The 22320-nt window shown below is 44.2% G+C and overlaps 1 protein-coding gene across 1 annotated transcript in view; it reads right to left on the bottom strand.

Annotated features, from left to right (window-relative positions):
* Positions 1–10373: 10373 nt before the first annotated feature.
* Positions 10374–22320, bottom strand: part of CCDC3 (coiled-coil domain containing 3) — a 111733-nt gene continuing 99786 nt past the window's right edge. Inside the window, exon 3 of the mRNA XM_073650734.1 lies at positions 10374–13378. Within this exon, the coding sequence (XP_073506835.1) occupies positions 13103–13378 (276 nt within the window). The 3' untranslated portion in view covers positions 10374–13102. The remainder of the gene's footprint in view (positions 13379–22320) is intronic.

The following is a 22320-nucleotide window of genomic DNA, read 5'->3' as shown; positions in this document are numbered from 1 at the left end:
TTTTAATTACCTCTAACTTCCACGACTCTTCCAACGAGCATTACATTTCCTCCTAATTTTAGTCAGCTTTTGCTTTTAAATGCAAAGGCGAAAACTAACGGAGACCCACTCCCCAATAATGGGTAGAAGCTTTTTAGTACGCTGTAATCCACGTCTGTTTCAAGGGGCATTGCAGTTCCTCATAATTTTTGGAAAGCCTTCCATTCACTGCTTAGGCCAACAGTGTACAGGAGACCCAGTTGCTATAAATGGAAAAAACGGTTTAGTTAAGGCCCTCTGACCTCCATGTCACTTCCAAGGGGCATTGGAGTGCCTTGAAATGTTTGGTAGGCATTGCACTCACTGTATGCCCTATAACTGTGTAGCAGAACTGCTCCTTTTGTTACAGAAACATATCCTACAAGACATGTGTGGTTCACTGGCCTGATATTGATGTGAATGGTCCCTGTTCCTACTTCTCTTTCTCCTTTGCCACCACCTCATCCATCATTTATCACCTGAAGCTTTGTTTTAATGGGAGTCATAGAACTGGGATAGTAGCAGGAAAACATCCAGCAATCCTCGGAGGAGGTAGGATATGCGCCAAAACGCTGACCACCTAAGGCCTAACCGCTACTACATACTGTACATGCGCTTGCATTCCAAGTAAACAAAGCAGATGCTAACTTCTATCATCATCATGCTCCTCACCTTGGCACTCTCAACTCCCCTGATGGAGAAGCCAGGGCCCACCGGAGGAGTCTGGTTCTCTGGTGGGCTCGTCCAATGCTGCCCTAAAGCAGGCCAGTCTAAGAAAAGTGTGTGGGAAGGTAACAGGAGAAATAGGGGCTGCTGGGGACCGTTTATGGACACCCGGCCGCCCCCATGCGGCTGGGGACTGTGTGTGGACACCCGGCCGCGGGGCGGCTGGGGACCAAGTGTGGACACCTGGCCGCCCCCTGGCGGCTGGGGACCGAGCGTGGACACCCGGCCACCGGGCGGCTGGGGACTGAGTATAGATAAAAGGGCCGCTGACGCAGCCATGACATGGTGGCCGGCGTCTGCCTCCACATGCCTAAAAGGCCCAATTTCAAGTGCAAGCAAGCTACCAGTATGGTATTGCAGCCTGGGGATGGGTGGGTGGCAGGTTGCACACTTACGCTTGCTTTCCAAGAAAACAAAGCAGCTGCTAACTTCTATCATCATCATGCTCCTCACCTTGGCACTCTCAACTCCCCTGATGGAGAAGCCAGGGCCCACTGGAGGAGTTTGGTTCTCTGGTGGGCTCGTCCAATGCTACCCTAAAGCAGGCCAGTCTAAGAAAAGTGTGTGGGTTGGTAACAGGAGAAATAGGGGCGGCTGGGCCGTTTATGGACACCCGGCCGCCCCCATGCGGGACAAGGACTTGCACGGTGATAGTTGCAAGTCTGCATCTTCTGATGCGGCAAGGATCACTTCTGATGGGCACACTTTTAGGCAGTGACCTGGGTGTCAGAGATGCTTCCAGGGGTCTTCCCCATGCTGTTCCCATGTCTTTTCAGAACTGTATGCATGTGTCACACAGCACATGGCCAGATAAGGTTGTAAAATGTTAAAATTACATTTCCCAGTGAATGCATTTGTCACGGTTGAAAGCAATACAAAAGTGCAAAAACGCATGAAAAATGCTACTTGTGAACATAGCCCAAGGTGTGGAGGAGTATTTTTGTTTTGGGTTATTTATTTTACCTTATACACAAGTCTTTACCCTGGAAAGGAAATTCCTTAACATATTTCACAGGAAAACCGTTTCAGTTTCGTTTTTGAACGTTTTATTGTGAGCCTGTAAAAGTGGCTTAATACCTCAGACCACGTTGTTGACAGCAGTGACCTGGGGGTCAGAAATGCTTCCAGGGGCGATCCCCATGCTGCACCCATGTCTTTTGAGCACTGTCACTATCGTTTTGGTCACTTTTTAGGCTTTCTACAGACTGCCGGGGGTGCCGCCGCAAAAATGCTCGGGTCTCCCATAGACTAACATTGGGCTCGTTGCTCGGGTTGAGCACCCGAGTATCACGGTGAGCTCGGCCCGAGATTCGAGCACCCGAACATTTTAGTGCTCGCTCAACACTATTTCTTATGCATGTAACGTAAATGTATTGCATTACCACTTGAATCTAATGTGGGTAGGGTAGGGTATTAGGGTAGGGCCTGATGGTATGGCGGTACAGAGCCAGCGTAGCCAAAGCTCCACGCACTCGTGGCAGGCAAACGGCCACCAGATCGTGGACCAAAATTATCCGGCAATTGGCTATAACAATAATAATATAATAATAATTGGAGCAGCAGCATCATTTGTCCCTACTGTTACAGTTTACCTAAAATAAATACATTCTGGTTAAATTACTCTTTCTGCTCTTGAGCCAACACGTCCATCTAATTTATTTTTACTGCTTAGCTTGGCTAAGAAAATGAAAAAAAAAAGAGAACTCACAATAATTACATAAATTTTAATTAATTCGTAATAGGAACCGAAAATGTCTAAAATATTAAGTTCAGTGAAAAGGGATTTTCTGAAGATGTTTTATCCTCCTGACTTGGATTAGTAATGAGATTACTGAACTATGTCTATGACCCATTTCTCTTATTTGCAGTTTTAACACTTTAGAGTAAACATATTTAGGGCTCAATTCATTATTGCATTCGCACCTTTTTTTGGTCTAGTTTTTAGGAGTTTTTCACCTGTTTTTCTTTTGCACCTAATTCTTATTTTTCTACGTGCCTTTTTTAAGTCTATTTTATATCTGTCCACCTGTTTTTTAATGTTTGTCATTGTGAGTGGGACATCAGGTTTCCACATGTTTTTGGCTAATTTAGTTATGACCTTTTAAAAAACATTTTTTTAAGTTTTTGGTGTAAATGTACTCCAGTTCCCCTCTAGATTGATTTTATGTGTGTACAATTTTTTATTTTTTTTAAAAAAGTGCAAAACAAATGTAAAAAAATAAAGAAAATTTTTGATTTTGGGCAAAATTCATGAACCACATGCACCATGTTTAAGAAATTAGTGTAAAAAAACAACAGATATAAGACAAAAAAAGAAAAGTGACTTAAAAAAATGTGAATGATGAATCTGGATGATGAATGTCATTCGTACAGAGTTCAATTGTAACACAAACTTATTCACTTGAAAAGAAAAATGCTGAAAGGACCTTAGTCCCTTTGTTTTAAAGACGTTAAGGGTCTCTTTCCTTTGGTCCAAAGCAGCAGCACCACTATCCCTACCAATAACTGCATTGGGTCAGGAAGTCACTATCCACCATAGAGCTTCTAATGGCAGAGAAACAGTTCATCAAGGAGGCACTTGGTCCACAGTTCTTCTAATAGATCTGGCTTCATCAGCAGACCTTGTGTCATGTTTTTCTGCTTAGTCTTTATAACTACACATGAGGCTGCTCAGTAGTATGGCTATATAAGCTGACAATTCATTTCACTAATTGTTATCACTTGTCCAATCATTACAAGAAGAGAGAATCACCCATTCATGGTGCTGCTGAAAGACAACGAGGAAAGAGAATTTACAGTAAGACTCTGTGCCCACGATGCGTTTTTTAAGCGTTTCCACAGCGGCAAAAACGCTGCAGAAACGCTTAAAAAACGCATGGTAGAAGGCCTGCCATGTTCCCCAATGATAATCCGCATGTGCTGTGCACATGCTGCGGAAATTTCCGCTGCGGATTATCATTGTAAAAAAACTCAGCACTACCAATTATTTTGCGGAAGTGCTGCGTTTTCGCCCCCATTGACTTGCATTGGAACGCATGGATTACGCATCACTGTATATGTAGATGCGCATTCCATGCGTTCCAATGTGCGGATGGTACCCGGGTGTGCAGGAGAGGAGACTCTCCTCCGGACCCGGATATCATAGAACCTGTAAAAAAAGAATAAAATAAAAAATAAATATATAATTACCTTCTGGCGCTGCGCTCCTCCTCCCTTGCCGGCAAATCACGATGGACAGAAGGACCTGCGCTGACGTCATAGTCATGTGACGGGTCACGCCACGCTGACGTCGGCAGGTCCTTCAGTGCAGTGTACCGCGATCTGCCGGCAGTCAGCACCGAGCGAAGCAAGACACTGGGGGCCATCAGAAGGTAAGTATAGATTTATTTATTATTTTTTTACATTCTCTTGGGTCACACTATATAAATCCATGCCATTGGCATGGATTTATATAGTGTGACCAAGTTGACAAGCACTTTCCAAGTGATGCTAAAATTGCTTGGAAAGCTCTTGTCAACCCGCATGCGGAAATGCATGTGAAGAACTCTTCACATCCGCTTGTCCCTGGCAGGAAAAACACATGTACAATCCACATGTACAATCCGAATGCGTTTTTTCTGTCAGGGGAGATGCAGAAACGCTCAGGAAAAATCCGGAGCATTTCTGCATCGTGGGCACATAGCCTAAGAAGTCATACTTTCTTACTCAGAAAAATAGAGTTGTCCTACAGTGGCTGCAATGTAAACTCTGTAAGAAATGTTTCATATGGAATTAATATTTTAATGTTGATATGTCTACTATGTATGAAACTGATATATCATATATTATATGAAACTGTTGTATTTGTATGTTTACACAAAACATTATATAATTTACAGCACATTACATTGATTTTCATTTATTGTACACTCACTTTGCCAAAATAGACAAAAGGGCAATGTGTGGATCAACACCCCATATGATATGCTTAGCTTAACTTAATGGGCATTAATTTAAAGCAATATTATTAAAGTAATTGATGAAAAAAAAACTCCAGCACCTTGTCCATATCCATCACAAGAAATGTAAAGTTAAAACGTCCATTTTATTGATTCCATTAAAAAAACACCATGTGTAAGGCAAACCTTAGGTTTAAATAAAATGGACATTTTAACTTTACATTTCTTGTGATGGATATGGAGATGGTGCTGGAGTTTTTTTTTTCATAAATTACTTACTTCTTATCCCTGGATTTGCTACCAAGGATTTCCGTGCACCAGTGGACCCTCATGGCATATGTATGGTAGGCTGAATTTCCTTTTCCTTTTTTAATATACCAATATTATTAAAGGGTTGTTCTCATCTTGTATCCAGTAGCGCATTGCTTGCTTACCATCCTGCTTACTATTTGCTGGGTTGTAGCAAGCTTCTGAATGACTGACAGTTCAGGCCAGCGGTATGGTTAAGCTGATGGACCAAACTGTGTGCTATTCAATACTGCAAGCACAGGCAGCTTTACCTCTGGACATAGTATGGACAGATTCAGTGATCCAGCCAGCATCAGAGCAGTGCTTGCAAGTTCTATACTACAGAGCTTGTATATCCTGTGCACTTTGTCAGGAGACTGACCATTGCTGATACACTAGGCAACCACAAGTAAACAATAATGTTCGTGAGAATTTTTAATAAGTAAATGACTAATTTGCTTGTTTTTGAAAGAACTTTGCAAATTTACCAATTTATGAAGATGACTTGCAATTTCATCTTATCTTTTGAACTGGAAACTCAACTAATCCAAATGATTACACTGTCACATAGTAGCCATAAAAACAAATTGCTATCCTATAGTTTTACTTTGTAACGATGGACAAAGTTTAATGCTGGAATACTTGAATTATTTAAACACTTCATACATGCTACTTCAAAATGGCATTTAGCACTTAACATTTAAAGCACAATGTGGTTTTATGATAATGTACACATATATTGATTGACTTGTACCAATATAACTTATTTTTAAATCTGCCTGGTTTTGCACTTATCACCGGATAAGAATAACCCCCCCAGGCTCTACTTACTCACCGCAAAAAAAGAGCGCATGGACTGCGCCTCCAGAAAATCATACATTTGATCTAATGCCTCTCGGCAAAAATATACAGTTATATGAAAAAGTTTGGGCACCCCTATTAATCTTAAGCTTAATGTTTTATAAAAATAGTTTTTTTTGCAACAGTTATTTCAGTTTGATATATGTAATAACTGTTGGACACAGTAATGTTTCTGCCTTGAAATGAGGTTTATTGTACTAAGAGAAAAAGTGCAATCTGCATTCAAACAAAATTTGACAGGTGCATAAGTATGGGCACCTCACCAGAAAAGTGACATTAATATTTGGTAGATCCTCTTTTGCAAAAATAACAGCCTCTAGTCGCTTCCTGTAGCTTTTAATGGTTTCCTGGATCCTGGATGAAGGTATTTTTGACCATTCCTCTTTACAAAACAATTCCAGTTCAGTTAAGTTTGATGGTCGCCGAGCATGGACAGCCCTCTTCAAATGATCCCACAGATGTTCAATGATATTCAGGTCTGGGGACTGGGATGGCCATTCCAGAACATTGTAATTGTTCCTCTACATGAATGCCTGAGTAGATTTGGAGCGGTGTTTTGGATCATTGTCTTGCTGAAAGATCCATCCCCTGCGTAACTTCAACTTTGTCACTGATTCTTGAATATTATTGTCAAGAATCCGCTGATACTGAGTGGAATCCATGCGTCCCTCAACTTTAACAAGATTCCCGGTGCCGGCATTGGCCACACAGCCCCAAAGCATGATGGAACCTCCACCAAATTTTACTGTGGGTAGCAAGTGTTTTTCTTGGAATGCTGTGTTTTTTTGCCGCCATGCATAACGGATTTTTGTATGACCAAACAACTCAATCTTGGTTTCATCAGTCCACAGGATCTTCTTCCAAAAAGAAATTGGCTTCTCCAAATGTGCTTTTGCATACCTCAGCCGACTCTGTTTGTGGCGTGCTTGCAGAAACGGCTTCTTTCGCATCACTCTCCCATACAGCTTCTCCTTGTGCAAAGTGCGTAGTATAGTTGACCGATGCACAGTGACACCATCTGCAGCAAGTTGATGCTGAAGCTCTCTGGAGGTGGTCTGAGGATTGTCCTTGATTGATCTCACCATTTTTCTTCTCTGCCTTTCTGATGTTTTTCTTGGCCTGCCACTTCTGGCCTTAACAAGAACTGCCCCTGTGTTCTTCCATTTCCTTACTATGTTCCTCACAGTGGAAACTGACAGGTTAAATCTCTGAGACAGCTTTTTGTATCCTTCCCCTGAACAACTATGTTGAATAATCTTTGTTTTCAGATCATTTGACAGTTGTTTTGAGGAGCCCATGATGCCACTCTTCAGAGGAGATTCAAACAGGAGAACACTTGCAAGTGGCCACTTTAAGTAGCTTTTCTCATGATTGTATACACCTGACTATGAAGTTCAAAGCTCAATGAGGTTACAAAACCAAAAAAAGTGCTTTAGTAAGTCAGTAAAAAGTAGGTAGGAGTATTTAAAACAAGAAAATGATAAGGGTGCCCATACTTATGCACCTGTCAAATTTTGTTTGAATGCAGATTGCACATTTTCTGTTAGTACAATAAACCTCATTTCAAGGCCGAAACATTACTGTGTCCAACAGTTATTACAAATATCAAACTGAAATAGCTGTTGCAAAAACACCAATTTTTATAAAACATTAAGCTTAAGATTAATAGGGGTGCCCAAACTCTTTCATATAACTGTATATCACTGAACATGAGGTTCTTAGTTTAACATTCTGATCAGACTGTACGAAGCCCACTGCCACGTCACAGCAAACCTCTTAGTGGGTCCTAACGTTTCCTGCCTAAAAGGAGCGGCTCCGTGCGCCAACCACCGCCGCAGCGACAATGCACCAGCAGGGTGCCTCACAGCACCCTTGCTGCAAGACCGAGTCACCATGACTCCAGGCCGCGCCGCCCCACAAGCACAAAACCACAGCAACAATGGCTGACACACTACACCAACACCACATGAAAGGAACATTTCAACTTGCCTCAAGCTCTCAAGTGAGAGCAAAAATAGGCTAGACCCTCTTTGCAGTCTCCTGCTAATTAAAATCACCTGTGCCAAATGGGAGGAGTGCTGGTCCAAGAAAGGGGAAAGAATATGCAATGCAAAAAAAGAGCATGGACCGCACCTCCAAAAAATCATACATTTGGTCTAATGCCTCTCGGTGTTGGTGCAGTGTGTCGGCCATTGTTGGTGTGGTTTTGTGCTTGTGGGGTGGCGTTATATATTTTTGCCGAGAGACATTAGATCAACGTCAGCAGTGGGGTGCCGCAGGGATCTGTGCTTGGACCGATTCTTTTTCACTTCTTTATTAATGACCTTGGGGATGGGATTGTGAGTAAACTGTCAGTTTTCGCATGAGGATACCAAACTATGTAGGATATTAAAATCTGATCTTGACGTTACAATATTGCAGAATAATCTGGATAAGATGACTGAATGGGCAGACACTTGGCAGATGAGGTTTAATGTAGATAAATTTAGAGTAATGCACCTAGGACGGAGTTATCCTATTGCTGCATACACATTGAATGGGAGTAGACTCGGGACTACAGAACAGGAGAAGGACTTGGGCATTCTGATTACAAGTAAGCTGAGCAGCAGTACTCAATGTGAAGCAGCAGCCGCAAAAGCAAATAAGATTTTAGGGTGTATAAAAAGAGAAATAAAATCCCGCGATCCCAATATACTGTTACCCCTTTATAAATCAATGGTGAGGCAACATCTGGAATATGGGATCCAGTTTTAGGCTCCACATTTTAAAAAGGATATTTAGAAGTTAGAGTCAGTATAAAGGCGGGCAACTAGATTATTACAAGGGATGGAAGGCTTCTCATATGATGAGAGGTTGAAAAAGTTGAGCTTGTTTAGCTTAGAAAAACAATGCCTCAGGAGATCTCATTTACATGTATAAATATACAGTACAAACCAAAAGTTTGGACACACCTTCTCATTTAAAGATTTTTCTGTATTTTCATGACTATGAAAATTGTACATTCACACTGAAGGCATCAAAACTATGAATTAACACATGTGGAATTATATACTTAACAAAAAAGTGTGAAAGAACTGAAAATATGTCTTATATTCTAGGTTCTTCAAAGTAGCCACCTTTTGCTTTGATGACTGCTTTGCACACTCTTGGCATTCTCTTGATGAGCTTCAAGAGGTAGTCACTTCACAGGTGTGCCCTGTCAGGTTTAATAAGTGGGATTTCTTGCCTTATAAATGGGATTGGGACCATCAGTTGTGTTGTGCAGAAGTCTGGTGGATACACAGCTGATAGTCCTACTGAATAGACTGTTAGAATTTGTATTATGGCAAGAAAAAAGCAGCTAAGTAAAGAAAAATGAGTGGCCATCATTACTTTAAGAAATGAAGGTCAGTCCGTGCGAAAAATTGGGAAAACTTTGAAAGTGTCCCCAAGTGCAGTTGCAAAAACCATCAAGCGCTACAAAGAAACTGGCTCACATGAGGACCGCCCCAGGAAAGGAAGACCAAGAGTCACCTCTGCTTCTGAGGATAAGTTTATCTGAGTCACCAGCCTCAGAAATCGCAGGTTAACAGCAGCTCAGATTAGACACCAGGTCAATGCCACACAGAGTTCTAGCAGCAGACACATCTCTGCAACAAAAAGAGGAGACTTTGTGCAGCAGGCTTTCATGGTAAAATATCTGCTAGGAAACCACTGCTAAGGACAGGCAACAAGCAGAAGAGACTTGTTTGGGCTAAAGAACACAAGGAATGGACATTAGACCAGTGGAAATCTGTGCTTTGGTCTGATGAGTCCAAATTTGAGATCTTTGGTTCCAACCACCGTGTCTTTGTGCGACGCAGAAAAGGTGAGCGGATGGACTCTACATGCCTGGGTCCCACCGTGAAGCATGGAGGAGGAGGTGTGATGGTGTGGGGGTGCTTTGCTGGTGACACTGTTGGGGATTTATTCTAAATTTAAGGCATACTGAATCAGCATGGCTACCACAGCATCTTGCAGCGACATGCTATTCCATCCAGTTTGCTTTTAGTTGGACCATCATTTCTTTTTCAACAGGACAATGACCCCAAACACACCTCCAGGCTGTGTAAGGGCTATTTGACCAAGAACGAGAGTGATGGGGTGCTAAGCCAGATGACCTGGCCTCCACAGTCACCAGACCTGAACCCAATCGAGATGGTTTGGGGTGAGCTGGACTGCAGAGTGAAGGCAAAAGGGCCAACAAGTGCTAAGCATCTCTGGGAACTCCTTCAAGATTGTTGGAAGACCATTTCCGGTGACTACCTCTTGAAGCTCATCAAGAGAATGCCAAGAGTGTGCAAAGCAGTCATCAAAGCAAAACGTGACTACTTTGAAGAACCTAGAATATAAGACATATTTTCAGTTGTTTCACACTTTTTTGTTAAGTATATAATTCCACATGTGTTAATTCATAGTTTTGATGCCTTCAGTGTGAATGTACAATTTTCATAGTCATGAAAATACAGAAAAATCTTTAAATGGGAAGGTGTGTCCAAACTTTTGGTCTGTACTGTATATGTGGTCAGTACAAAGGTCTAGCCCATGACTTATTCCTTCCAACTCAGAGGGGATCTCATTTACATGTATAAATATATGTGTGGTCAGTACAAAGGTCTAGAACATGACTTATTCCTTCCAAAGACAATACTAAGGACCAGGGGGCACTCATTACGGGTGGAAAAAAGGTGATACCGGCACCTAAACAGGAAAGGGTTCTTTACAGTCAGAGCACTCAGGCTGTGGAATGCCCTACCACAAGGGGTAGTAATGTCAGAAACTATAACAGATTTCAAAAAAGGGCTGGATGATTTCCTCGATACACATAACATTGTGGATTACAGTTAAATTAGACAAAATGTTAAACCTATAGTAGTACAATTGATCCAGCGTTCTTGAACTGATTGCCTTTTCTCAGAGTCAAGAAGGAATTTTTCCCTGTGACACAAATTGGCTGAAGGTGTCCTGGGGTTTTTGCCTTCTTCTGTATCAACAGATTTACAGTAGGTACAGGGATTTTAGTAATATCATAACAGTAATACAAAAAATAAAACAAATTAAAAAATTATAAACTGGTTCATTTGTAATTTGTAATAGTGCAGTAATAATAAAAATGGTAATACATTTGTGAGGCCTAGTCCCAGTAAGTTAGTAAGTTAGTATAGGGAGTACATTTGGGGGAGAAAGGTTGAACTTGATGGACCTAGGTCTTTATTCAACCTATGTTACTATGATTTTGGAGGTGCTGTCCATTCTCTTTTTCAGCATCTACTTACTCACCAGTTGCCATTGTAACTGTTGTGTAGCTCCAGTGCTAATGGTTGATCATGCACAGTGCAAGTCTAGCTGTGCTCTGGAACATGCCTAGAATGGAGATTCTACTGTGACAGATGATGATATAGAACGGGCAGAGCCTCATTCATTGCGTTGCAGAGTTCATACCAGTAAACGTCAGTGTGCAGGTGTTCTGCAGGATGGGGCTGTGTACAGATGAGGAGAAATATACTGCAGGAGTGGGCTGAAGGAGTAATGAACTGCAAGATGGGGCTCTGTAATGATGAAGATATACTGCAGGATGGGGCTGTATACAGGGACTGAAAAGAACGATGTGCTGCGAGATGGGGCTAAGTATAGATGGGCTGAGCGGATATACTGGAGGATGGGGCTCTGTATAGAGGGATTGCGATTACATGAGTTGTGTTTGCTGCCTGTTGCTGAGAGACCAGCGATGTGAAACTGAAAATGCCCCTCTACTGGTGAATATGGAAGAGGATTATCTTATGCCATATGCATCAATAAAGCATCTACGGTATCACAGCACTGATCAGTCAGCAATAGGCAACAAACACAGCTCAGCACTACTGATGAGGAGAATGGTAGGGGAGTTGAACCCTGCTAGAACCAGCTAAGGATGTAAAACCACACAGGCAGCTATACTGATGTATATGGCACAAGATAAAATCGACCAGGAAGGGTACTGCAAAGTAGCTGAGGGTGCACAGAAGCATGAAGGGAATTCTACATTTAGATTAAAATGATGATCTCTCAGAGAGAGTCTACTCAGGTGCACACAGGAGAGGGGTCTGCAACACTGTGGAGAAGCAAGTGCTGCTGGGAAATGTAGTTTTAGCAGGTAAGAATCTGCTATGTGCGCACAGGCAGATAGAAATGGAAAAATACGTAAAGTTGTAAGAAAGAATCATGGTGTTGGGCTTAGTCTGAATATTAACAATAAGTTTGCATTTACTGTGCTTTTTGAAAAATAATGTGATTCTGGGAATAACCCTTTTAAAAAATAAGATAATCGATTCTTTCCCCTCTAAGTATGATTCCAGCTGTTGCAAATGTCACTAAAATAATGAGGTTTATTGATGGGTGCAAAGCACTAACTGTACTTGGGAAATGAAATGTAGTGAGCAATATATTTTCTACAATGTTATACAATATGTTTATTGGTACACAATACACAAATTACCATTGTTTTGAACATGTAATGATTTTAAATGACTGTGAAGCACTAGAGACACGTTCTGTAGGTTATCAATATAAAAAAGTAACTGTTTAAGCATAATAAACTGGAGCTGCCCAGCAACTCTCACAAAAGGTTGATATTTATTAAAAAACCAGAGCATTCTTTAGATTCTAGAAGCTACATTATAATAATGTACTTTATATAAAAATGGCAGGGTGAATAGGATGGGTGATCAATGCTCACATTCAAGCACATCTGTAGCATTCGGGTATACCAGTTGTCGCTCAATACAACTAAAAATATGGACACAGCCAAATTCTCTCATATGGTTGTTTCTATATCTCTATATATGGAACAAAAGGCTCAGGGACTCCATTGCAGTGACTGGTGGGGATCCAAGCAATGGGGTCCACAATGAGCTAACATTTATCTATCCTGTGGCCAGTTAATAAAGGTTTTTAGCAAGAAAGTCCATTCAAGTACGGACATCATTGATCAATTACTGACATCAAGTATCCGTATTCTATCTTATTGTTCATGAGGCATATCAGAAGCTTGTACCATTGTTGTTCTCTAATCCATTAAAGAATTATTTATACATAATCCCCTAGGTGTCCAGTAATCAGGATTATTGGAATGCAGCCAAAATGCCGGGAAATATATGTCTAATGTAAATTATGCCCAAAAGGTTACAGACTGTTCCAGGCACAAATTCTATTTACAAGATAAATCTGGCCTAAAGCTCAAGTCCTACAAATATTTTGTAGTCTCCATATGGGGTTCATACTTTCAGATACATTGAGTGGGAATTCTTTTGTTTCAACGAATTTACATGCGTGTTTTGTCCTGTAATTGTTGACAGTTGTGCGTTCAGTTTTCGATTCATCATTTCCATATTCTTGCTATTCTTTTTTGCTTGCCGTAAAGACTTCTTGACTTTTTTCATGCGATCTTTTAACTGTTTGTTGCGAACCTCAAGTGATGCTACTTTCTGCTGAAGTTTCTTCACCCTGTCCTCTTCTTCAAACAATGCACTCTGAATAGATGAGCACATAAGCTGTGGACAAAAAAAAGATGGACAATTATTTTACAACTGGTCAATGCATTGAAGGCATTATGTCTATTAGGCCAAGGTCATACGTTTGGTCAGTATTTTACATCAGTATTTGTACGCCAAAACCAGGAGTGGAACAATCAGAGGAAAAGTATAATAGAAACACATCAGCACTTCTGTATGTATCACCCACTCCTGGTTTTGGCTTACAAATACTGATGTAAAATACTGACCAAATACTGAACGTGAGAATGTAAGACACGCAGTGTGTCGCTATATAGCTCCACAATACAAGAATAAATTAACAATATATATCCACTTCTATAACAAATTCTTCAATCGGAAACATCTGTATGAATTTATAAAGACAGAAAATACCACTATATCCTTTGTATGAATTACAAAAATATGAAAGTCCAGTAGAACCCCATATACTCCCATTAATACCATGTAAAGCAAAGCTGTACACACCTGTAATATGTGCTTATACTCTAGGCAACAAAGCAAAATGATCAAAAGATCTACAAGTCAAGAGAAAAATGTAAAATGCTAATTTGTGCTTGTGCAAGAGAAACTAAATATTCCACAGTTACACTAAATACCTGAACAATTATCGAAAATGATGTTTGCTATTTCAGGAAGAATTCGCTGTCTGCCATTTATGGTGGCTTTTTCTAGCAGCAGCACACAACAATGTAAACTTAATGGTTACCCAGGAGGGGGTATAATGACTTAAAGATTTTAAGTCCAAGAGAGCTCAGATATTTTTAAGTTGAGCACACATTTCTTACAGAAGACTAAATTAAGCCTCTTTATTAAGGGTTCAATGAACTCCCCATCTAAGGAGTAACAGTAAAATGTATGTCTTTTCCACTGATTTTTGACCAAATATGGGTCTTAGTTCATACTATCGGCAGAGAATAATAGCAGCCATAAAAATTAGAGAAAATGACCGGTTCAGTACATCGTTAGAAGGCAAAACTGTAAAAAAAAAAAATCTAACACTATTAAATGTTATCAATAAGGATATTCTGCAATGAGAAAAATAATTATACCCATTGAACAGATTCTTTTTATTCCTTTGGATATTAGCATATCTGTGCTGTTATTGTTATAGTGATAGAATCCATTAGGAGTACCCAGACATTTCTAAGAATTTCTCAAGAGCAGCTTTTATCGCAATGCAATTTTAGTATAGTTCTGTACAAATCATTTTTACAGGGTCATAATGCACATAGTTTAAGATATTTGAAGGGTGTTTTAAACAATGTACTGAATTAAACTAAGATTTTACTGAAAAGTATCTGTTTTATCACTAAAATGGCTTCTGAATATTCATAAGGGTATTCTTCCTCTATTAAGATAAATGCATGATGACATTACCCTTTACCCTTCCAAGAAACTGTGTAAAGCATACAAACTCCCCTTCTCCACAAAAAAAAGAGGAAACCTTTTAGACTCCTTGCCACCGATTTAAAATGTTTAGAAATATAATTTTAATGAGAATTCCATAGAATGTTATAAGTGAATATGGACCGACAACATGGGGCTCAATAATTTCTCTGCTGAACTACAGCACTGGCATTCTGCGTTTGAAACCCAGGGGAATATCTGCATGGAGTTTGTATGTTCTCAAAACATTTGCATCTGTTTTCCCTGCTGAAACCCTGTAAGACCTTTTTAAGACCGTAAGACTTTTGACAAAATTGCAAACCCAAAGAAATGAGCAGGAGCATAAGTTGGTATATGTGGCACCCTGCTGTGCACAGGTACCACAGGACCAAGGGTGCATGGACGGACATCTCCACAAGAGGCCCTCATTACATACAAACACCTCCACCCTTCCACCTCATACCACCAGAGGGAGCCCTGATAGGGATATATATATGGAGGGTGGAGCCAGGCAGTCAGTGAGTGCAGAGTTCAGTCAGACAGAGTTTGAAAGCGTGCTGATGCTGAGAGCAGCGAAGACACAGCGCGTCTGCTGCTGAGTTCTGAGAGCCCCGAGTGTGGCCGAAGGCAAGAGGAGAAAGGAGAGAGGAGTTGAGGGGGGCAGAGGAGCATCATAGGCTCACCCCAGTATACAAACCAGACACCGGGTCCGCGCCTACAGGGTCCTTTATACCCAGTAGGGATCACTGGCATTCCAGGAGAACTACAAGTCCCTGGCAGACCTGAAGCTAGACCCATCACAGGACCAGGAACCACGAAGGCCCCAGCATTACCAGGGATAGTGGTTGCCAGCAGAAGGTCCTACTACCGAGCGACAGGTGAAGGAACAGTACGACACATAAGCTAGGCCCAGTTGCAGGCTGGCCAGGAGCATACAGGGAGGCAGACACGGACCAGGAGGCCTTATATCCGCTCACTGGGGAGAAGTCCTCAAGTGCACCCATCCTACTGAGTACCCTGGACCGTACCTGACATCCGCACCAGTAAAGGTATTGAAGCGAATCCCCTGTCTCCATCAGTTACTCCTGCTGCGCCATCCCGCCTGGACTACAAGCCCCAGCATCGCCACCCACCATCAAACTCCACACTGCCCCGGGGGCCCGCTCCACCTGTGGGGAGCAGAAACACCTCAGCTGCCATCCCATCACCCCCCGGAGGTCTGCAGCAGCGCTGGTAATCCTTACCAGGTACCACAGGTGGCGTCACAAACTATTTACTTTATTTTTATTTTCTATCCAAGTTACAATCCCCTTTTTGGTTGACCGCCCTGGGCCACGGACTGGGCCAGCCACTGTGACATACCCCCCCCAGCATCCATAGGCCCGTCTGCCGAGTACCCCACTGCCCTGGGGGCGCGTCAACTTCTGGCGTCACGAACAGGATTTCGTGCCCGTTGCCACCGGGTACTGTGCGCCTTAAAGAACTGTGTCGCATACCGTGGTGAAGTTTTCCCGCCAATTGGCGCTGTTTCCCGCCATTGTCCACCATTTTTGAGTCGCCGAGCGGGAAGAAGAGGGGCGTAACCGCGGGAATTGGAGAGGCGTGACTGCTGGAAGCGCGCAAAGCTCAAGCCCCGCCTCGCGCTCTGACGCAGCACCAGGAAGCGTCAGGTCCTGGAAGGAGACCGTCGTCTGCAGAGCTGCAGCCTACCCGATTAAAGAAGCAGGAGGTAGGCTACGGTTCACAAGGGGGGGCGGAACCATGGCCGACGACCAGCAAGCCACCAGAGCACCGGTTAATGCTCCTGATGCTCAACTTGTGCCCGGCGCTGCACAGGCCGCCCCACCAGCAGGGGTCGTGACTCCATTGATACCCATGGCCCTGCCGTATATCCCTGGAGCGAAATGGCTTCCTCAGTATGATGGCAAACCAGACACCCTGTCTGGGTTCAAGAGAAAAATATGCGGTGTACTGGACATGTATTTTATGACTGGTAAACAGAGAGCCGCTATTGTGCTGGGACAATTGACTGGTGCTGCAGAGCGGGAAATTGAAACCTTGCCAGCCGCAGACCAGGAATCAGTATCCATTATCTTTAAGAGACTGCAAACTGTCTTTGAACACCGCACTGAGACAGATCTCCGGATGAGGTTCTACCACTGTACCCAGAAACCTGAGGACAGTATCCGGGACTATGCCTGGCGCTTACAGGAAGCCTTGCGGGCCCCGAAACAGGTTAGTGCAGCCAGAATACAAGATGAGAATAAAATGCTGACGGAACAGTTCATCCGGGGGTTGAGGTCCCAGGAGGAGAGCAGAACTGTACGGTGGTGGGTTTTAGATCATCCAGACGCCACCTTTGACACCCTGAAGGACATGGCTATTAAGGGTCTACAGCCCCTGGAAACATCAGGGACATCTATCCAGTGTTACCAGGGTGGGGCCACCCCAGTGACCGCAGCACCCACTGCTCCTTCATTGACGGCTGAAACAAAGATGCAAACAGTGCCCCCTAGCGAGCTGGACAACCTGCGCTTTGAAGTGCGTCAGCTGAGTAAAACCCTGGCCACTGTCCTGAGCACCCTGCAGCTATAGATGGAGCCCGAGCCGGAAGGAAGGATCCGACTCGCCGACAGTCCTGAGGATGTCCCCTGGATGAGGAGAAGAAGGAGGACAACGCCACCCCGTAGGAGGACAATGCCACCCCGGAGGAGGACAACGCCACCCCGTGGGAGGACCAACGACCAAGGTCGCCCTCCAGGAGACTTCATCTGCTACCGCTGCCACAAGGCAGGCCACACTGCGAGGAACTGTCCTTTAAACTGGCAAACCCTGGGGCCGAGTGCCGACACCCAGGAGTAAATCAACCAGGCCCATCAACCTGGTACCACCGATTCGTAGGAGGAAGGCATTTCCTGTCCATCGTGCTGGACGGCATAGCAACACCTGCGCTACTGGACACTGGCTCACAGGTAACCATCATACCTGATGTCCTCTACAAAAGGTACTGGTCCATAGATGAACTCCACCCACCGGCCCCGAACCTCTCTGTGTATGCCTCTAACGGCCTTCCTCTTAACCTAGTAGGGGTTAAGGATGTGACAGTGAAGGTGGGGAGAGTGGAACTAAAGGACCAAGGACTAATTGTCATAGAATCTAACCCTGGTGATACAGACGTGTATATGATACTTGGTACAAATATTGTTGGTAACTGTTTGGGAGAAGTGCTGTTTTTGCTCCAACAGATTGCTGACACTGCCAAACCAGGGCAGAGGAAGGTGCTCCAGAGAGAGATTCGAGCCCTCCTGTACCAGCAACAGGTAAAGCTAACAGGCGGTGAGATTGGTAATGTACGGGTGACAGACCCGATACCCATTGTGATTCCCCCAATGAGTGAGATGCTGATTGGGTGTAGGGCAGCAATAGGTCTCAAGGGACAGAACTACCAGGCGTTAGTGGAGCCCATTAGCTCAGAACACAGACCTACATTCCTAACTGCTAGAGGGGTAGTTGACGTACGCAATGGGAGGGTGCCCGTACGACTCCTAAATTGAGGGGAGGAGGAAGTCAAATTGCCAAGGTATGCCACTGTTGCTAGATTGTATACTGTGAATGATGATGCCATACACACAGTGGAATCCTTGACCCCACCAGATACAGTGGAGGATAATGACTCCGAAGCTCAGCTGGAGGATTGGTGTCAACAGCTCCATGTTGGGACTGACGCCACTCCTGTCCATCAGAAACACGGTGTTTACAGAGTGGTTCAGGAATATGAACAAGTGTTTAGTAAACACCCACTTGACTTTGGAAGGGTTAAAGGGGTACAACACCACATACCCACTGGTAACCATCCACCCATTAAGGAGCGTTACCGACCCATACCACCAGTACATTATCAGAAAGCCAAGGAAATGTTACACGACATGAAAAAGGCAGGGGTAGTAAGGGATAGCTGTAGCCCTTGGGCAGCTCCCCTGGTCTTAGTCAGGAAAAAGGACGGTAGCATGAGGATGTGTGTAGATTATAGACAGATTAATCGCATAACACATAAAGATGCATACCCTTTGCCCCGTATAGAGGAATCCCTGGCTGCACTAAAATCTGCCAATTACTTCTCCACACTGGATCTCATTAGCGGGTACTGGCAAGTCTCTGTTGCTGAGGAAGACCGGGAGAAGACAGCCTTCACCACCCCGATGGGACTGTGCGAGTTAAACAGTATGCCGCTTGGACTCTGCAATGCACCCGGAATGTTCCAGAGGCTGATGGAGTGTTGCTTGGGACATCGGAACTTCGAGACAGTGCTGCTGTACCTGGATGACGTTATCGTGTACTCGAGGACGTATGAGGACCATCTGAAGCACCTGGCGGAGGTATTTGAAGCATTGTCCCGGTATAGGATGAAACTAAAGCCCTTTAAATGCCACTTGTTCAAGCAGAAGGTTCAGTACCTGGGGCACGTAGTCAGCTCGGAGGGAGTAGCACCAGACCCGGAGAAGGTCACTCCCATCCAGAAGTGGCCTGAGCCGAGCAGCATCAAAGAAGTACGGCAATTCCTGGGACTGGTCGGGTACTACAGGAGGTTCATAAAGGACTATACCAAAAAGGTAGCACCTCTACAAGACCTCCTGGTAGGACAGTCCAAAAGAAGAAAGAGTCCCCCAGTCCAGTGGGGCAAAGAACAGGCAGAATCCTTTGCAGTAATGAAAAAAATCCTGACTGGTGAAGAAATCCTGGCTTACCCTGACTACAGCCAGCCTTTCCTACTGTACACCGACGTCAGCAACGAGGGACTGGGAGCTGTGTTGTCCCAGAAACAAAATGGAAGAGAGAAGGTAATTGCATATGCCAGCAGGAAGCTACGCCCTACCGAGAGGAACCCGGAGAACTACAGTTCCTTCAAGCTGGAGTTCCTGGCCTTGGTCTGGGCTATCACTGAAAGGTTCAAGCATTACCTAGCCTCAACTAAGTTTACAGCTTTTACTGACAACAATCCCTTGACACACCTGGAGACAGCCAGGTTGGGAGCCATGGAACAGCGTTGGGTGGCCAGACTGTCAAATTATCAGTTCACCATCAAGTACCGGGCAGGTCACAAGAACACCGATGCTGATGCCCTGTCAAGGATGCCTCAACAGTCAGACACCGAGGATGAAGTGGATGATTTAGAGGAAGTTGAATTACCTGCTTTCCACCGAAGCGGAGTGGTCCATGAGCAACACATCACCAGAAGACGTCAGGAAAGGACGCTGAATCCTCTACCCCACCACACTTGAAAGGAGACCCAGGACAGTGACCCGGTTGTCAGCCTTATCAAAAGACTGATCACCCAGGAAGGTTCCCACCTGGAGAAGGATGCTCCTCCACAAGCCAAGCAACTGTGGAATGAAAGAAGCCGGCTGTTCATCTACAGAGAGAAGCTGTGCAGAAGATATGTCAACCCCAAAACCCATGAAATGGTGTGGCAGATTTTTGTACCCAGGACAGATATCCAGATGGCATTGGAAGCCTACCACGATCAAGCAGGTCACTTTGGCTGGAAGAAGCTGGAAACCCTGCTGAAGGACTGGTTCTATTGGGTTGGAATGCGGAGTTCCATAGAGAGGTGGTGTCGGAATTGTAGGCCCTGTAGCCTCAGAAGAAAAGACTACGGCAGCCAGAAAGCACCCTTGCAGTCCATCAAGACAACCCAGCCCCTGGAGATCGTCGCTCTGGATCACGTCAAACTGTCGCCCAGCAGATCAGGTTATTCCTATGCACTGACCATGGTGGATCACTATTCCCGGTTCCCGGTGGTAGCCCCTGTCAAGGACCTGACAGCAGAGACTGCAGCAAGAACGTTCCAAGCATACTTCTGAAGGCCCCATGGATACCCGGACAAAGTGCTGACGGATCAAGGCCCTGCCTTTGAAGCCGAGCTGTTTAAAGAATTCTGCCACCTGTACGGGTGCAAAAAGATCCGGACTACGCCGTACCACCCTCAGACCAATGGTTTGTGTGAGAAAATGAACAACATCGTCATAGACCTGCTGAAAACCTTACCCTTGGAAGAAAGAAATCAGTGGCCAGACAAACTAACCTGGTAGATCTGTACAATCACATACCTGTGAGTTCTACTAATTGTACCCCAGCGTACCTCATGAGAGCAAGACCCGGAAAGTTGCCCATGGACCTGGAACGCGGAGTGGTAGAACCTGAAGCAGATATGTCCACTGAAGACTGGGATACAAATCGGCAAGAGCAGTACAGGAGAGTACAGGCCTGTGTCGAAGACAGTCTGAACAGAGTAAGGGAAAGACAGGAAGAACAGTACAATAAACATGCACCAGCAGAACCCTTGGCACCTGGAGAGATAGTGCTAAAGCGGAAGAGTAGAAGTCACAAGCTCGATGACCAGTGGGAAAGAGAGCCCTACACAGTGCTGAACTCCAGATTTGACAACAGTAAAACCTGCCTGATTAGCAAAGATGGAGGAAAAACAACTGCAACAGTCTCAAGAGACCATCTGAAGGTGTGCCCAGGTCTACTGAAGACAACGGAGGAAGAAGTACCTCCTATAGCACCGGAAGAACCCAAGGAAGAAGTGCTTCACACAGTTCTAGGAGATTTCCCTGTGGACTGGCCTCAACTTGATGGAGCAGTTATAGTACCGGTGATACACTTCTATCAACAACCAGAAGAACCTGTAAGCACCCTCGAAAAGCCTGCTCAGGAACAGGAAGAGTCCCCAGTAAGAGAAGAATCACCAGTTGAAGCAGAGCCTGAAGGCCCAGTGGACAGTGCACTTGCCAGTCCCATAGAGAGATTAAGGCAGTTCTACAATCCACCAACACGTACACCTGCTAGATTAACAGAAAGGGTATGCACAGACACTAGTAACACCCCAGTGCTACGAAGGTCCACACGCAGCACACAAGGACAAATCCCTGCCCGGTTTAGGGAATAAGCATGAAGTGCCTAAATTGTAAATAGTTACCCAGTTGGGTGTTGCCTACTATTGTTTATTGTATAAACTGAAATTAATGTGTGCCTGTAGTTACCCGAAAGGATATAAAGACTTGTAGGCTGAGGACTGTGAGCAGCCAAAAACGTTATTTGTAAATAGTTGCACTCATCAAAAGTGCCCCCTTTATTTGACCACAGAACAAAAACCCATTTGGCGTGGCCAAAGACGTGGTCCAGCACCTGGATCACTTATGCCCTGTAGCCACGCCCAGGGCCTACGTTGAGGGTTTTCAGGTGGGTCCCTCATGTTCTTTCTTCGGTGAAATGGACACCAGGTTATGGGACTTACTGTAACTTTATTAATGTTATTATAATTATTATTATTGTTGTAACCTGTTAAAAAATGCTTCAGTCCAGGAGTACTGAATTGTACTAGGGGGGAATGTGGCACCCTGCTGTGCACAGGTACCACAGGACCAAGGGTGCATGGACGGACTTCTCCACAAGAGGCCCTCATTACATACAAACACCTCCACCCTTCCACCTCATACCGCCAGAGGGAGCCCTGATAGGGATATATATATGGATGGTGGAGCCAGGCAGTC

This window comes from Phyllobates terribilis, unplaced genomic scaffold (genome assembly GCF_046119375.1).
Source record: "Phyllobates terribilis strain yellow unplaced genomic scaffold, ASM4611937v1 Scaffold_11__3_contigs__length_659146591, whole genome shotgun sequence".
Classification (NCBI taxonomy): domain Eukaryota; kingdom Metazoa; phylum Chordata; class Amphibia; order Anura; family Dendrobatidae; genus Phyllobates; species Phyllobates terribilis.
This window is presented reverse-complemented; position numbering and strand designations above follow the sequence as displayed.